We start from the raw sequence: 16749 nt of genomic DNA on the forward strand, positions 1-16749 counted from the left end.
GGAAGCTTCAAGGCGCAGTGGTTGAATTCTAGCATTTACTGTTGCAGTTGGAGGGATTGAGTACATTCTGTAGTATATGATTTGCTGATAGTGGTATTCAAGAGTACTATGCAGCCTCGTCTTTCTTGAGGCCACGAGTATAAGTACCTAGGAAGTAATACCTCGCACTGACTCGCATGCCATACCTCCACTGAGACGACAGTGCGGTGTGTCACCAGCCGCCGTGGGTGCAGTCAGCAGGAAAAAGAATAGGCATCAGTCAGACGGTCACATTTGAAGTACTACCCCGACCGACACGTGAATTTCCCACTGACATCGAGAGAATCTCTTTTGTCAGACAAATGGGTTTTCTCGAGCTCCATCCCGATGCAAATCCCGGGCTGGCTACGATGTCCTCCGCAGCCACTACATTTTAACCTCAACCTCCCACATGCTATACATTCATCTTACCCTCTTGGACCTGGGGACCGCAGACGACACATCTCTATAACCTGCCGTGTGCGCACTGCATACTGCTCGCGATTACAATCATGCAGCTCCAGTCGATAACCACCCTTCTGGCTCTCCCCGCTGCAGCCTTGTCCTTCGCTTGGCCACCATCAACAGCCGAGGACTTCCTGCAAGTCCTGCCCGACGATAACAAGATCCCACTCTCTCCTCAACTCGCCATCACCCCGGAAGTCGCCAAAGAGTCTCCCAAGACACAAGTTGTTACACTCACCAGAGTCGGTCCACAATTTGGCGCATTTCCTGCGAAGCCTGTTGGCGAAGAAACCGACGACACTCCTCTGCCCGTGGTGATCTGGCACGGCCTGGGCGATTCGGCAGACGCAGAGGGACTGAAAGAGATCGCCACCCTGGTTGAACAGGTCCATCCCGGGACGTACACATACCTCATTTCCGCCACGGGCGCGGCAGGTTCGGAAGACCGACAAGCGTCGTTTTTCGGCAACGTCACCGAAGAGCTCGACTTCGTCTGCCACGCGCTGGCCGGAGACAAGATCCTGGCGACGGCGCCCGCGATCGACGCGATCGGATTCAGCCAGGGAGGTCAGTTCTTGAGAGGATACGTCGAGCGCTGCGGCGGCTGGGCCCCCAAGGTGAGGTCACTCCTCACGTTCGGCAGCCAGCACAACGGCATCGCCGAGTTCCAGAAATGCGCCAGCTCCGGGGACTGGATGTGCCACATCGCCAACTCGCTCCTGAAGAGCGGCACGGTGTGGTCGGACTTCGTGCAGTCCCGGCTCGTGCCGGCGCAGTACTACCGCGACACGAACGACTACGAGAACTATCTCGAGCACTCCAACTTTCTTGCCGACATCAACAATGAGCGCGAGGAGAAGAACGCCACGTACGCGGAGAACCTGGCCGCGCTGGAAAAGTTTGTCATGATCCTGTTCAACGGCGACCGGACGGTCATCCCCAAGGAGACAGGGTGGTTCGCCGAGGTCAATTTGACGAGCAACGCCGTGACCGAGTTGAGGGACAGACCCATCTACAAGGAGGACTGGATCGGGTTGAAGAAGCTGGACGAGAAGGGTGGATTGGACTTTATCGGTCTGGAGGGAGACCACATGCAGTTGGTCGACGACGACCTGGTGGGTCTCTTTGCAAAGTATTTTGGTCCTGCTGGGAAGAAGTTTGTGCCATTGTCATTGCCGTTGCCAGAGTTGGAGCTGTGAATTGGTTTTCCATTTTCAATTTCTGATTGCGTCTGAGCGTTTATGAAAATGATGATTCTGGTGGGCATGAACCTAACCGGTATAGGTGGTGGTGTTGTCTAATTAATATTAATATACCTGTACCAGTACCCTCACCATCACCACACCGCACGACGCAACAACCATAATTGTCGGGCCGTCTGTTTGTTTGTTTATGTAGCAAGATGAATGTTTACTACAGCTGGTGAGAAATGTAGTACTACAGTCCTGAAGAGATCAAATCTCCATACCTTGAGTCAGAACTACCGTGCGATACTGTTATCACCCGATGATATGCCCCATTGTTGAATGGTAACGGCGGCTACCGTCAGTATTAGTGAAGGAGTGTGCCCTGGACTCGCAGTAGACTCATTTGGGACGAGGAACACGACGACAGACAAAGTGGTGACGGACGACATCCAGTCCAGCGTGGACAGCGTAGTGTAGTGTAGTGTCGTGTGTGGTTCTCTCGTATTCGTATCTTGCCTTTCATATTGGACCCCCCCAAAGTTTTTTGGTTGGTGGAAATACTGATAATAGCTGCCAATACTAACTTTTAAACGGCTCTTTTTTACTCGTACAGGAAAGGTAAGAAGGGAGAAAAGAGTCATAAATGACAAAGAGGTACTCGCGCTCGCGCCCGTATGTGACCGTGGTTTATGACCGATGAGCGAGTTACTTACCTCAGACACATACCTATAAAGAGAGGTGTTTTTTTTTTTGTTTTTTTTCAAAAACTCGAAGGAACTGGTTTCGAGGCGCCCCCCCCCCACCCAATCCCGGGACAGACAGACGGACCGACACACATAGAATACGACGACATGTCTCTATCATCCACCGCCACACCTCACACCAAACCCCGACACAGGACGTGGACTCGGGATGGGTTTTTGATCTCGACGGACCCGTCTCTCATCGACATCCCCACGCTCCAACGCGCCTTCGACTCAGAGGACATGTACTGGGCCAAATCCCTCCCCGAGGCAGACATGCGGACCATGGTCGACAGGTCGTTGTGTTTTGGTTTGTATCCGCCCACGCCGTCGCCGCCGTCGCCTCCCGTATCACCATCGTCAGCCAGTGACGGTACCGCACCTCCAGACCCGGCGAGTACACCACTCCATGAAATCGCCGAGAGGGTACGTCAACATCAGCGTCGGCGTCAGCGACTCACGACGGCACCGTCTCATGTTGGTGGTGGTTCCAGTGGAAGCTCTTCCTCTTCCTCATCACCATCATCAGCGGCATCACCGCTGATTGGATTCGCTCGAGGAATCACCGACGGCGTCACCTTCTTTTACCTCACCGACGTCTACGTCTCGTCGGAATGGCGCGGCCAGGGACTTGGGAAGTGGTTGGTCCAATGTGTCCAGGAGGCCATCGAGGACATGCCACACCTCAGGAGGAGCATGTTGATCGTCGCCCAGGGGAACAAGGAAAACGCAGAGGCGTTGTACTCCAGGTTGATGAAGATGGAGCGCTTCGGCCATGCAGCGGTGCCTTTGAACTGGAAGGGGCCCGGGTGTTGTTTTTAATATACGTATACATCAAGAAGAGGTGAGGTCACCTTTACGACAGGCCGAGAAGAAGAGAAAGAAGAAAAAATGGATAATTACAGATAACGGCCCTACCAAGGAGACGAAGTTCTTGTACAGCCCCCCTCCTCGAGCTCCTGTGTCCACATAAACTACTTACAGTAATGTGGCGGCTCTCGGTCGTGAAGAGAAGCACCAGGCACTTGTTTACCTGGTCACGTTAATACGCACACGCTCGGTACTCTACGTAACTACTACGGTAGTAGGCAAAACCACCCTAGTTAGGCTGAGACAATATTTCGACAGATAACACCGCAAAGACAGCCACCACCCGTTCTTGTGCAATAGAGCCCTGGATTCTATTCGACCGTGCTCAAGACGTGAGGGCTGATGATGGTGGTGGTGGTGGATAGCCCTGAAAGGCCCTAGATTACATATAGGAAGGAAGAGGACCTGGGCATGTGTGTGCTTTAACAACCCAGGTATGCGTTACAACGCTCACCCTACTGTACCTGAAGCAGCATGGGCTAAAACTTTGGCTACAGGTACTTTTGGTTGGCGTTCTGTACATGTTGTACTCCATGTAGGTACCTACTTTACACACATTTCGAAGTTGTCTGGTGGTTTTCAAGGTTCGGCTCGCGCCAAGCCTCCCCCCCTTTCTCGAGGGCCCCCCGGCGGGCGCCCGCCAAAGCACTAACTAACTAACTCAGTTAAGTTAGCGACCTATTGTACGTACTGTACAACATCAACATAGTTAGCGCGGGTCTCGGCCTCGACGCCTGTTCATACTACAGTCCTGCGTCTTACCATTTCATCCTTTCTCCAGAGTAGTTCGTGTGCGGTCTTCCATGGCTTTGTTTCATCGACATTGCCCATGGCATCCTACAACTATATGGGGTCCGACGTACAGAGTACCCTCCACAGACATGCTGTTCCATCACCCTCTCCAAGAGCAATCGCGGCATGAACGACAACCCGCAAGTCAAAAGCGGATCAACATACAGCGACAACTATCACACCCGCCCGATGCGTACGTCCTGATACTGGTACTGATGGTGGCAGGAAGATACCTCTGGCGAGGGACTTGGACCGGTGTCCGCGCGCGAGACTCTCCCATGCGTGCCACTAGCCACTCCCACATTCGGACGGAGCATATTTGTCCATTTCGTCCCAACAGAACGTATATAAGGTAGGAAGAGTGGACTTGTTTGAGCTGATCTGGTCATGATGTGTTCCTTCCGAGGTCCCATCGTCTCAGTCTCTGCGTACGACGGGTAACAAAGGCCACCTAGGCTCTGGGACCGAACGAAACTGATGAACCTGTGGCCACAAAAAAAACACCCCCCCGCGGTTCAAACTACTCGAATTGTACGAGTCTCTACTATATTGTCGGAGCCTGATCGCCAAGTCAAGGGTTGTCACGGCTCCAGTTGACCGACCCTTTCAAGGTGAGCCCGACTTTGACTTCGCTCCTGGTCCGAAGTCCATCGAGTCTGGGTACTTGTCTGGTATCTGAGGTCCTCGCAAACCAACGTTCCATGGGGGGTTTGTGTGCGCGCGTGTGCCGAGCCTGACCCGGGACTGACCATTGACATGAGCCGCCAGAACACGGGGCTTTTGATGCAGTTTGTTGCTCAACTCTTCGCCTTCACACATTGTCCTCACCGTTTTCGAAGGAAAGATCCGCATGGATGACCTACGATTGTACGGGATGTGAGCCAATGGGATGCAACTCCGTCGGGTGAGTTCATTCTCACGAATCGGTTTCGTTTTTTTTTTTCCAGAATCATCGCCTCGCGATTCCCTGAGATTGTCTCGCACGGATGGCAAAGCCTGCCAGATTGCTAGCACTCTTTCATTTTCGGCGGCGAAGACCTAGACCGTGGATAATTTCGTGCGACCTCGGACACAACCGATACAATGTCCGGCCGGTCAATCGGTGTGTTGCTTTGTTCTCGTTTGATTGTCAGAGGCTCAAAGTTCGGGTTTGGGTCCCCAGCCCGGCAGCAATCTTTTCCTTCAAGACATCTTGGCTGTGTTTGTCTCGGAGCAATCATGCAATTGCTTGTCCCTTCTGCCTTCTCCCTTCTGTTCCTTTACCTCGTGCCTTGTGTAATACTTCTACGGGGGCTTTCTTCTTCGCCAGCCATGGGTTTGCTGCCGGGTATTATGCTGCTTGTCTACTTTGTCCTTGCAGAAGGTGGCAAACATAGTGAATCAAACAGGGGCCAGAGAGTCTCTCTTCACAGGCCACCGTTGTCTCGGAAGGCAGTGCTAAATACGTGTCCACGCAGGATAAAAGGTCGTCGCCTGACGCTCTCTCCATCTCTAACCCTATTCGCCAGCAGCACCGAGTATCCCTCTGCCACGGACATCTCCCTCCTGTTCATCAATCGCACAAATCTCCTCGAACGCATCTACAGCAAAAAATAGCGCCAGCGCACCCCAATATCTGTGTGTTGTGCGGTACCACCAACGCCTCGACAAGCAAATCATGCTGCAACTGTGACGGCCCGACTATGCCAACCAGGGACCTCTCTAAGAACACTGTGATTCACAGGAGCTCGACATCTACTGGCATATCGGCATCCGACCAACAATTGTCACTCGTGTGTCAAGACGCCTTGGAGTTCCTCTTGGTGAAGAGTGTTGGGGAGGGCCTCGTGCATATCGCTACCGGGGGTTACAACATTCTTCTCCATTGCGAGACGCCGCCAGAAATCAAGATTTTCACAAGACCTCGCGAACAAGAAGTCCAAAAATGCGCCGAGGAAACATTTCGCGCCGAAAGAGCGACCAGAGGCACCCAGGAACGGTTGGAAGGGAAGTTGAGAGAGTGGGTTAAGAAAGGAGATGTGGTTTCCAGTGAGTACACCCCGCTGCCCTTTTTATTTGGTGTTTTTGTTCCGACCCTTTTGTCACAATGGCCCTGAACCTAACTTCTTCCAGAGTTCACATGCTACGCCAAGGTCTGAACAAAATGGACCACTTGGACGAGAGCGGTGTCACGGCTTCCAGAGTTGGGATGCGTTGCTCGTGACATGGCCTGAGGCCTTCGGTTCTTGAACTCGCAAAGCAGCTGAACGTGGACATCAAGGTGCCGGATGTCGGGAGGCCAAGGAGGGCCCGTGAGTCGTGAGAGAGAAGAAACACAACTGGGGGCTGAGTGCCGAGCAGGTGTGGGAAATCGTCATGTCTTGTATTGCTAGCAAAGAGTGACAGTGTCGAAAATGAGAAATTCCAAAAACTGGTTCCGACCTACTCCAGAACGCCTTATGCCTGCGTCGTGCCGAGGATTTCCGTTGTTTCCAGGGACCAAATGCAGGGACCGTATCCCGTGGCCGACCAAGGTTCAGAAAAGGGCAACTTTGACGGTTTGGTTTTACTGTGAGTTCAGTTTCCTTCTTCACTGGTCTTCTTCATAAGCTTCCTCCAATCCCACGCAATATGCTTGAACTTGACTCCGACTGCCACAGGGTCTATCCATCCCGGGTCCGGGTGGCATTTGCAGAAGGGACCGCGAAAGTAGCCGCCGGTGTGTGCGTCCGGGTCGGAGGGTTCGTGATCTGCGTGGTGGTAATAACCCATGGTCTGGAAGAACTTCCAGCCGAAGACCTTGGGTACCCAGTAATCCTCTCTCAACTTGGGGTCGACTCTCTCGAAGACACCGTTGAAGAACTCTTCCGCGGGGGGGTAGGATCTGCCGACTCTGAATACTTCTGCCCACCACGGGTAGAATCCAGCCATCTCCCAGTCGATGATGGCTTCGATCTTGTCATCCTTGACAATGATATTGGTGAGATTCAGATCCGCGTGCGTCATGACGTAGGGTGCTCCGTCCGGCACACTGTCTTTGATTTCTTGGAACTTCTCCTCGAGCACCTTGGGGTCATCAATCTTCAGCTTCCGGGCGAGGTTGTAGCGGATGTCTCCGGCAAGAATCTCCATCCACTCTTCGTTGGTATACCCGATGTCCAAGCACCAAGGGGCATGCCCCTTCATGGTTATGCCGGTGAGACAGTTCCCCAGCCTGTCGCCGTTGACCTTTTGTGGCCGTGGTGCCGTCAGCTGCCGCATGTGCTTGAGGATGTCTACCATTTGATCCTGGTAGTTGGCGATCTGTTGGGGTGAGAGGCTCTCCCAGACCTCCATCAGCTGCTTCCCCTGGGCTCGCGACTCTACGGTGAAGTTTACCGAACCCGCTGGGAACAGGTGCATCTCCTTTACCAGGGGAATTTTGTCGCCCAGTTGCTCACGTAGATACACGTGGGTCATATACTCATTGCCCGCTGTGTCGTCGTCAGGGTAGTCGCGCAACACCCAATGCGATCCGAGATCCCACCAGCCGATGTTCTGGCGGACATGCATGACATTAAGTCGTGGCGAGTACGACGACATTTGATAGAGTCGCGTCCAGCCGCATGCCCAGCACAGCACAGTGTCGTTCTTGCACGTTCTGGAGTGGATTTCGTTGGCCCTATACTCGCATTCACCTTCCGTCTTGCAATTTCTCGCGAGGCATCGACAGTCGTCTGCTGTACCTGGGGGGCGACGGTTCCTTTCAAAATACTGAGCCCGTCTGACATGTGTGTATTGAAGGTCTGGACGCCTGTAATCATGTTTGATAGGAGGCTCCTGGGTTTTGCTATCAACCGGCGGCATTTTCTTTGGCTCAAAAGTCAAATCTTCACCCTTTGGTTCGACGACTTTGTTATTTTCCGATGAGGAAATACAACCTGCCATTGAACGGCGCTGTGGCAGGAGGCTTGAAATACGCATCAAGACAATGCAGTCTCGACATCAAGGCTTGATCCGCAAACGGCAGCATGCCCTCTCTCCTTGGTCACCGGATTTGGAAATGGTACAAGGGCTGGAATGTTGCCTGCTTGTTTTCGCACTCGGACCATACCAGAGGCGGCCGGTGGGGTACATGCCGACATTGTGTTGTCCCGTTGTAAGCGATTCGCTTTTCGCGCACAAGGGCTTTTTCATTGTTGGGGATTTGACCTCTGCAAGAACACCACTCTGACCAACCCACCAATGCAAGTATTGCAATCCAACTTCCAGTCCTCGCGGCGAGGCAGCTGTTCCCGAGGTCCAGGGCAGGGCTCCTAGGGAAATTGACGAGGCGTACAGGCACATTTTGCCAGTGTCCAGGCCCGCGCGCCTACTCAATCTCCCTCTTAGGATACTTTGGCTGAACGGCTGTTCTCAACTTCGCATCAATGTGCGGCCTTCCAGGAATGAATTGCATCAGATATGGCAACTGATGGAGAAAGCTCGACGATTCCTTGGTCATTCTTTGGTGATGGCCGATTCTCAAACGCTGCCGTACACGCCATCGATGACTTGACTCCCTCGTGATCAGCATGATGCCCCCAAATCCGAAATGCTAGACACAAACACCATTTGCGCGGATTCAAAAGAAAGATGAAGACACTAATAGGAGGTACCGATGGTGTAGAGACTCCACCGTTGTCTCAAGTCATGATTCTAAAACCAGTGGAAACCTACAGGCCTTGTCCCATCATTGTCAGAAAACATTGTCTGATACCGATCAGGCTGTCCGTGGATTATTGTCGTTCTTGCTTTGCGTTCTGTGTGCTGCCATAACACAGATGAGCTATGCACTCTTGTGGATGGAACCTGAGAGCTCTTCAAGTCTGAAAAGAACGAGAGTAGCAACAAGCCCGGCCAGAGCCGCGGGGATGTCGGATTGTACGCAGTGTCAGTAGGGATGTAGTTGAAGCTCAGATTGTCCTGCCATTTGCAAAGCTGAGATTCATTCATTCTTGAAGGACATGTCATGAATCGAAGGATTCTGCGGACGTGAGAGAGGACTCGAATCCGATAGTAAGAAAGGCTGTTGTCCCAGATCTCGTACGTGATTTCGCTAAAGCGGCGTAGAGCAGAGCCGCTTCTGTCAAGTCGAGGCTTGGCATGAGCCCGAGACATGATGTTGGCCTCAAACGTCGACTTCAACTCATGTTCACCGAACGTGCATATCTCTCGTTTTGCAAGGATTTGCCAGTACAGCGGAAACAGATTAGTCGATACTGAAAGCATCTCAATCTTCCCTCAACGAGTTTGTGGACTCTGTTGTATCCTTCGTCGAGCATGAGTCTGGAGAGAATTGATTGAGTCGACAGGCCACTGCGGGCGACATGAGAAAATCTCGCCATTGGCAGCTCGGGGTTGTCTTTCGATCCGTCAGAACGGCGGATCGCTCCTCTTCTTATTCTTGAATCCAACCTCCCTGCATCCCGGTCAGCCATGGCGCCACCGCAGGGACAGACCTCTTACAAAAAGCAGCCTGGGCTGCTAGCTATATCGAAAGATCGTAAATCAGTGTCATGGACGCCAGCTCAGCCACCAGACGCTGCACCGAGCCTGGTAATATCCGCGGCCAACATCACCAACCTTCAACAAACGCCTGAATCAAGCCCCAAGGTTATGTTGAAGGTCTTCGTCCAAGATCCAGGACAGTCAGAACCAGTCGCCCACGTCTTCACATTTACCGCCAAAGGTGACCCCAGAGGTGAAGCCAACGCGATCAAGGACGCTTTAGCGAATGTGATCCAGGCGCAGAAAGCCGCACAAAATGCTACGGCAGCCTCGAGCGGGCAGTCGGCCGCTATGACTATTGCAAATACAGTCTCCGGTGCTGGGCGAGGCAGCACCCTCTGGGAAGATGATGAGAGGCTGAAATCTGATGTGAGGCTCCAGCAGTCACTCATGCAAGAAGATCAAACCCTGCAAAGAACTTTTATAGAAGCACTCAGTCTCAAGCCCGAATCCATTTCAACAACCCAATTCACAGCTCAATTCTGGTCGTCACGAGTCCACCTCCTCCGCGCACATGCGATCGCCCAGAACCAAGGACGTGGGAAGTACAATGTCTTTTCGGAACTGCGACGCGAGGACGGCGGCACGAAACTATCATTGACTCAAGATCACGTCCGAGCTATCTTCGAGCAGTACCCAGTTATGCGCATGATCTACGACGAAATTGTGCCACACAAGTGCAAATCGGAAGTCGAGTTCTGGTCTCGATTCTTTCAGAGTCAACTGTATATGAAGCTCCGGGGACTGAAGTTCGATCCGTCAAAGGAATCAAAGGACAAGTATCTCGACACCGAGGAGTACCTCAATCATCCCGAGTTGACAGGCCTGAGGGCGACGAGCGCGGAGATGCATATCCCCAAATTCATCGATCTCGAAGGCAACGAGGAGAACCATAGCCAGCGCCAGGGCAATCGTCCGGACAACGAACTGCGCGCCACCGCGCTGGACAAGGCCCCGATTATACGAAGATTGAATGCTCTAAGTGAAAAGCTCATGGCCACGGTGCGGCCTAACGATGTCGACGCCTCTGCGCCCATTGGCATGACGGAAAAAGCGTATGAACAGCTCCGACTTCGCGATCTCAGCGGGGACCCGGAGCAGGAGCGGATCATCTTGAATATCCGCGACCAAAGCCGATTCTTCGCCGACAAGGACTCGGAGAAGACTGCCAACGGTGCAAGCTCGAATCCGTTCCGGAAACTTGACCCTGGCAAGGCGATTGAGGAAATCTGCAACGAGTTGGCGACTCATTTTCCCAGGCCCGGGGAAGGCGTCGTTCCGATCGAAACGTTCGAAGACGAAGATGAGTACATGGACGATGATGCCTCAAGAGCAGAAAGCGGATCGAGTCTCGCGTCAAAGCATATCATGTCTCTCATTCAAGCACATCGAGACCAGACAAGCGACGTTGACCAGGCCAACGGGTTGAGCACGGCCATCTATGACCGATTGACGCTGACCCAGGCCACGACGATTGAGTTTCTTCGACAGTTTTGGAACGCATTTTTGTCCGGTGATCCTAATCGTGCCAACGAAATCGCCAGTCTCGTAGAGAGTCTCAACCGCGCTTTGGACAGGATCAATGTGATTGCCGACGACGCGGAGAAGGAGAAGAGAGAACACGTCCGGGCGCAAGAGATGGCTCTGGAAGAGCGGTTCAGGAGAACTGGGAGACGGCACAGATTGGACCACACTGCGATCAAAGGCGGTGGGGATGTGGTCAGGCAGTTGCTCGGCCCGATCATCAAGAGCCTTGCGAATGCCGTGCAGAGGTACAGACAGGCCTTTGAAGAGCAGACGAGTGGATTGGCGAATGGGTGAAGATGAGGAATAGAATACTCCCTTGGAGGGAGGCGATTCACAAAAATTTTACCCGGTATGTCGAAGACCCAGTGCAAAGGGGATAATGACTCTACGGTTCACTACCGCTCCCAGCAGCTGTCGTCCGAATTTGCGACGTGACCCTCCATATATAGAGTGAAGGTTCTAATAGACCGATTGATCTATCGGCCACAGAAAGCTGGATCGAGTCCGCCGACTTCCAGCACACCATACCATGGCGATGCACTCATGGAAAACCCCCGTGAAAGCATCTCATATGGCATTTGCGGGATCTACAGACCTGCCTTTATACCCAAGACGCTTCGATCCTTTCCACCTATGGACTATGACTGCTTCCTTGGTGGCAGCAATTCCGCAGCAATCACACGGTCCCCATGTGTTGTTTGACCACCTAGAGCAGAAGTTGTTGGTTTCTCTACAGGATCCGTCACTAGGAAGACTTTTCAAAAGGGTTGGGGTTCTCTGGGCTTCGATGGTGCGCTTCGTAGCACGTACCGGGGTAACAATGTATTCTATAAGGTATCTTTTGTGTCATTCTTTCCATCCTCATGCCAGTTCAGTGTGAATGTGCTCGACTTTGTGTTTTGTGTCTACCCATTCCCGTGACCTGGCCCACGACGCAACATACACCTCAGTGTCAAAGGCTACCTCACACCAAGAGCAATCGATTTTACTCGCATCGGGGGAGTCCAAAGAAAAGGATTATCGATATTAGCACAGATGTTTTGCCTCCGTGTACTTGGGACGAGCAAGACAGCCCGAGTCAAGATCCCGTGAAATATCCCAGGACCTGCCTCCCAAACCCCCTCCTCTCATCCTGAGTGTGCGTGTCATGGGCATTGTCACTCACGTTCCTCATGCCGTCCGCCGAGCTACCCTCTTCTTCCAACCGTCTTCGCAGGCCTTCATACTGGCCGCGCTCTTTGCGAGGGCTGGTCTCCCCGACCACCCACGCCGGCACCCGCCACCGCGCGAGGCCAGCGGGCAGGAGCTCGCCCATCCACGCGCTCCCCACGGTCCAGCCCACCGCGGCCGGCAGGAGCTGGTAGGGGAACTGGCTCAGCGCCAACTGCGCCGCGAGAACATACGTCGTGCTCTTGTCGCTTAGAACCACGCCGTTGGTACCGCCCGCTCCGCCCGCGCCGGCCGCACCTTGTGACGACCTCGCGGTGGTTTCCGCTTCGGTCTCGGTGCCCCCCGCGAGGACAATCTTGTAGCGGTACAGGCGAGGGACCTCGTCCGCCCACGCGCTCAGGGCGGCAAAGACCACCGCCACCGGCCCGGCCGGAAGGTAGTTGTAGACGCCGAAGCTCGCGGTTTTGAGGAGGACGGTCAGACCCGGCAGGACGAGCACGTTGAGCGCGAACGCGACGGCGACGAAGCTGGCGTACTTCCGACTTCCCCAGACCCGTTCGAGGACGCGGAAGTGGTACAGCAGCGCCGTGGAGAAGAGGAGTTCCGTCGACGACGTGTAGGACAGCTGGAACGTCAGCGCGCGAGAGAGTTGCAGGTACGGCCAGAGGTGCGGCGAGGGTTTGATCGCGAGGAGGTGCTTGATGTCCAGAATCGACGTGAGGATCGACGCCCCGACGGAGCACAGGATCAGGAACCGCGACACGGGTGCGTGTGTGAAGCCGGATGTTGTGACCATTTTGTCGTCGTCGTCGCCGTGGTGCTGGTGCTGGGCATGGTAGGTTTTACCTAGGTACTACTCCCACGGCACCGAGGACGCCTTTTTTCAACTCTCTGTCCCCCTCACACGCACGCTCTCTCTCTCTGTGTGTGTGTGAGTGTGTGCGCGCTTCCCTTCGAGGAGTCTATATGAACGGTGTCTGCGTAGGGACGTATGGTGCAGGTAGCTTGGAGGACACGAGTTGTTACTACCATCACTCAGAGTCAATATGTGGCGGTCGGGACTATGGATTTCTCCGCAATAAATGTCTCTTTAGTGGACAGATCTACGACAACCACGTCGGATGACGCCTGTAGGTTGTAGCTCAACCAGGTGAAACTTCAAACCACCGTGACAGCATCCTCGGATCAACCATCTCCACGGCAAAGACAAGACCTCGAAATATCCATGGTTTGTTTACGGAACATGGCATTACCCACGAGTCGTCTCAAATTGCCAGCTTTCATGATGCCCAGAGAATAGATATTCAGCATGCTACAGCTTGGGGAAGAACATGGGCGTTTCCCTCTTCCACTCCCGATAGTCCGCGCGGTCGCCGTACTTCTTATCGTACTTTTCCTCGCTGAGAGGAATCCCAGATACTTTGAAAAGCAGCAAGGTCACAAACGCAGGACTGATCCCTGCCGTGACAAGCGCGATTGCTTTCCCTGCCATCCCGCTGGCCAGGCCCATCCCAGCTACTCCCGCCTTCGATGCGAGAACTCCAGCTGACATTGTAGCAATGCCTGTCCATAGGGTGCTTTCTCCAAAGTAGTTTGGGTGGCGGCTCTTGCTCCATAGTCCTCTGGTGAGAAAATCCTCGTCGTGCTTCTTCTCCTTCTTCTCCTGCGACCATTTGCTCTTCTGTCTGTCGGCAGTAACCTCGAAGCTTATTCCCCCAATGTAGAGCAGAATGCCAACCAAGTCTGAGATGGAAATGGCTCCTCCGAGAGCAGCAAAGGTTGAAGCGGGTAACGAATTGATGGCCAGCACGGGCAATAAGCAGAGCGACACCCAAGTTGCCTGTGCAAAGAAAGCCACGGCGAACTTGGGAGGCGAGTTGCGGATATCTCTGAAACGGGAATCTTCGCCGTCAGAGAGAATACGGGTGAAGAGATATGCGCCCACTGCTTGCGGTCAGTCATGATCGAGATCCCTTTCGAGGATGCAGACTTACATCGAGAAGCCCAGAAGCCTACGGCGGCGCTCAAGAACACCTGTCTCCAGTTGAAGCCATAAGGGCCACCTGTGCCTCGAAGAGCGTTGATAAGGCTAGGCCATGCTGGTTTTGGCTGTCCTGCCAGTGCTGCTGCCGTTCTTGCACGCAGGGCGGGGAGGTACAGGCTCAGGGCTGTGCATGAGAGATAAGTCAATGAGCCAGAAAGGTCGTAGAAGCGCTCAGAGCCTCCGAGAATGGAGGGCACAGCTACAGCTGCTTGGATACTGAATGCAAGACCAACGGATGGAACGAGGTTTCTCAAGAAGGGGTTGCGAAAGTTGGACGCTGCTAGCAGAGATTGCAATAAAGGCATGACTGGCTGAATACAAGGGGTGTCGACTCGGTGATGGCGAGATCCTACGCCTCTGACTGCAACCTACCGGGTCTTATCGCATTCTGAATCTCAACTAGTCTGTCCGAGACTCAAGTACGAGTACAAGTATGATCGTGTCGAGTGCCTGGATGCATTGTGATACGAGTTGCAAACAACAAAATCTATGACGCCATCACCAAACCAGATCGGACTGAGTTTCTCCGCATTCCGATGGCGACGCCAACCAGCCTGCGGCGATTTTTTTGGAGACTTCGACGAGATCATCGACGAAATTCACGATGCCACCGACAAGTCTTGTATTGTCCAAGATCGAGAGACAGCCTTAATTCGGCGGGAACCCTGCATTGGGGCCCGAGCAATAGAGATGGACGAACCTCCAATGCCCGGTGCTTTTCCGTCAACGGCGGAGGAGAGAGGCAATACCAATAGGACACCCAAGAGAAGGTTTGTCGGAAGGAGAACCGCAGATGCACAGGCGAGACAAAGGCAGGATGCCAATGGCTCTGTGGAGGAAACTGCGGCAATCGTCGTGAAAAGTATGAAGCCTTGCGGTCGTGCCGATACTGGCTGCTAATGTCGAGGCAGGTCAGCGCAAAACACCTCGAGCCTTGAACCAGATCCCGGCCGAAATACTGGACGACCCAGACATCCAGGCTGCAATAGCCTTGCTCCCTCACAACTACAGTTTCGAGATACCCAAGACCATTCATCGGATACGAACACTCGAGGCAAAGAGAGTCGCTCTACAGTTTCCAGAAGGCTTGCTGATGTTTGCCACTACCATCTCTGACATTCTCACCCAGTTCTGTCCTGGCACTGAAACATTGATCATGGGAGATGTAACATATGGTGCATGCTGTATTGATGACTACACCGCAAGAGCACTGGGATGCGATCTCCTGGTTCACTACGCTCACAGTTGTTTAATACCTGTGTCGGCAACAAAGATAGCCACCCTCTACATTTTTGTAGACATCTCCATTGACACAAAACATCTGGTGAGCACTCTGTCACGCAACATTTCTCCTGGCAAGACAATCGCCATGGTGGGTACAATACAGTTTCATGCCACCCTGCATACGATCAGACCTGCCCTCGAAGCCGAAGGGCTGAAGTTGGTCGTGCCTCAAGTTATGCCGCTCAGCAAGGGCGAGGTTCTCGGGTGTACTGCACCTAAAATTGCTAAAGACCAAAATGTTGACTTGATCCTATATCTGGGGGACGGTCGTTTCCACCTTGAGGCTGCGATGATAGCAAACCCTGACATTCCAGCCTATCGATATGACCCTTACTCTCGGAAGTTGACGCGCGAGACGTATTCACATGAAGAAATGCTGGACATGCGGTCCAGCGCAATTGGTGTTGCAAAGAAAGCAAAGAAATGGGGCCTGATTCTGGGAGCCTTGGGCCGACAAGGCAATCCTCACACGCTGACCATGATACAAAACTACCTGACCCAACAAGGCATACCTTATATCAATCTTTTGCTTAGTGAGATCTTTCCGGGCAAGCTGGCATTGTTCGAAGACGTGGACTGTTGGGTTCAGATTGCTTGTCCGAGACTGAGCATTGATTGGGGATATGCTTTCCCTCGGCCACTGTTGACCCCATACGAAGCCCTAGTGGTATTAGGTGGCCAACAAGGGTGGGACCGAGGCGATGGTACATATCCCATGGACTTCTATGCCAACAATGGACTAGGCAGAACGACGGAGAAGCTTGCAGCTCAGGTAGCGGTCTCTGGCTGAAGGATCTGGTTGAGAAACCTCATCATTTCCACACCACTAAAACCGCCATCCAGCAATACTCGGTGTCTTCCAACATCTCGGCAGCGATCCATGGTACAGCACCTTACACCAGCACCGTTGCATGCAGCGAGTCGGTTCGCGTCAATGCTACAAACACATGTGGAAGAGCCTTAACCAAGCTGCGCATGAGAGCGTCCCATCTGCTCAGGTCAGGTCCACGCACAGTGTGCGAAGTGCATGACAAGAAGCACTCCGTAGGTGCCATCTAGAGCTGGGAGGGTGATAGCCAGCTGGCGACAGCGAGGAGAGGTTTAAGACCTCGAAGTGGCTATTTGGGACGCTCTAGGTGAT

The 16749-nt window shown here is 53.3% G+C and overlaps 7 protein-coding genes across 7 annotated transcripts; 4 read left to right on the forward strand and 3 right to left on the reverse strand.

Annotated features, from left to right (window-relative positions):
* Window positions 1-530: 530 nt before the first annotated feature.
* On the forward strand, window positions 531-1682 carry PV08_06870 (uncharacterized protein; the record flags this gene model as incomplete). The annotated part of the gene is made up of 1 exon (XM_016381203.1): window positions 531-1682. The coding sequence occupies one exon, from the start codon at window positions 531-533 to the stop codon at window positions 1680-1682; it is 1152 nt and encodes a 383-aa protein (XP_016234305.1).
* An 839-nt stretch (window positions 1683-2521) lies between these two features.
* On the forward strand, window positions 2522-3235 carry PV08_06871 (uncharacterized protein; the record flags this gene model as incomplete). Its single annotated transcript, XM_016381204.1, has 1 exon — window positions 2522-3235. One exon carries the CDS (start codon window positions 2522-2524, stop codon window positions 3233-3235), a length of 714 nt encoding a protein of 237 aa, XP_016234306.1.
* A 3396-nt stretch (window positions 3236-6631) lies between these two features.
* Window positions 6632-7636, reverse strand: PV08_06872 (uncharacterized protein; the record flags this gene model as incomplete). Its single annotated transcript, XM_016381205.1, has 1 exon — window positions 6632-7636. One exon carries the CDS (start codon window positions 7634-7636, stop codon window positions 6632-6634), a length of 1005 nt encoding a protein of 334 aa, XP_016234307.1.
* Window positions 7637-9511: 1875 nt separating this feature from the next.
* Window positions 9512-11404, forward strand: PV08_06873 (uncharacterized protein; the record flags this gene model as incomplete). The annotated part of the gene is made up of 1 exon (XM_016381206.1): window positions 9512-11404. One exon carries the CDS (start codon window positions 9512-9514, stop codon window positions 11402-11404), a length of 1893 nt encoding a protein of 630 aa, XP_016234308.1.
* Window positions 11405-12188: 784 nt separating this feature from the next.
* On the reverse strand, window positions 12189-13076 carry PV08_06874 (uncharacterized protein; the record flags this gene model as incomplete). Its single annotated transcript, XM_016381207.1, has 1 exon — window positions 12189-13076. One exon carries the CDS (start codon window positions 13074-13076, stop codon window positions 12189-12191), a length of 888 nt encoding a protein of 295 aa, XP_016234309.1.
* A 516-nt stretch (window positions 13077-13592) lies between these two features.
* PV08_06875 (uncharacterized protein) lies at window positions 13593-14629 on the reverse strand (the record flags this gene model as incomplete). Its single annotated transcript, XM_016381208.1, has 2 exons — window positions 13593-14224; window positions 14275-14629. 2 exons carry the CDS (start codon window positions 14627-14629, stop codon window positions 13593-13595), a joined length of 987 nt encoding a protein of 328 aa, XP_016234310.1.
* Window positions 14630-15014: 385 nt separating this feature from the next.
* Window positions 15015-16398, forward strand: PV08_06876 (diphthamide biosynthesis protein 1; the record flags this gene model as incomplete). Its single annotated transcript, XM_016381209.1, has 2 exons — window positions 15015-15186; window positions 15236-16398. The coding sequence occupies 2 exons, from the start codon at window positions 15015-15017 to the stop codon at window positions 16396-16398; spliced, it is 1335 nt and encodes a 444-aa protein (XP_016234311.1).
* Between the last annotated feature and the right edge of the window lie 351 nt (window positions 16399-16749).

The sequence above is a fragment of the Exophiala spinifera genome (assembly GCF_000836115.1).
Source record: "Exophiala spinifera strain CBS 89968 unplaced genomic scaffold supercont1.5, whole genome shotgun sequence".
In the NCBI taxonomy this organism is placed as follows: domain Eukaryota; kingdom Fungi; phylum Ascomycota; class Eurotiomycetes; order Chaetothyriales; family Herpotrichiellaceae; genus Exophiala; species Exophiala spinifera.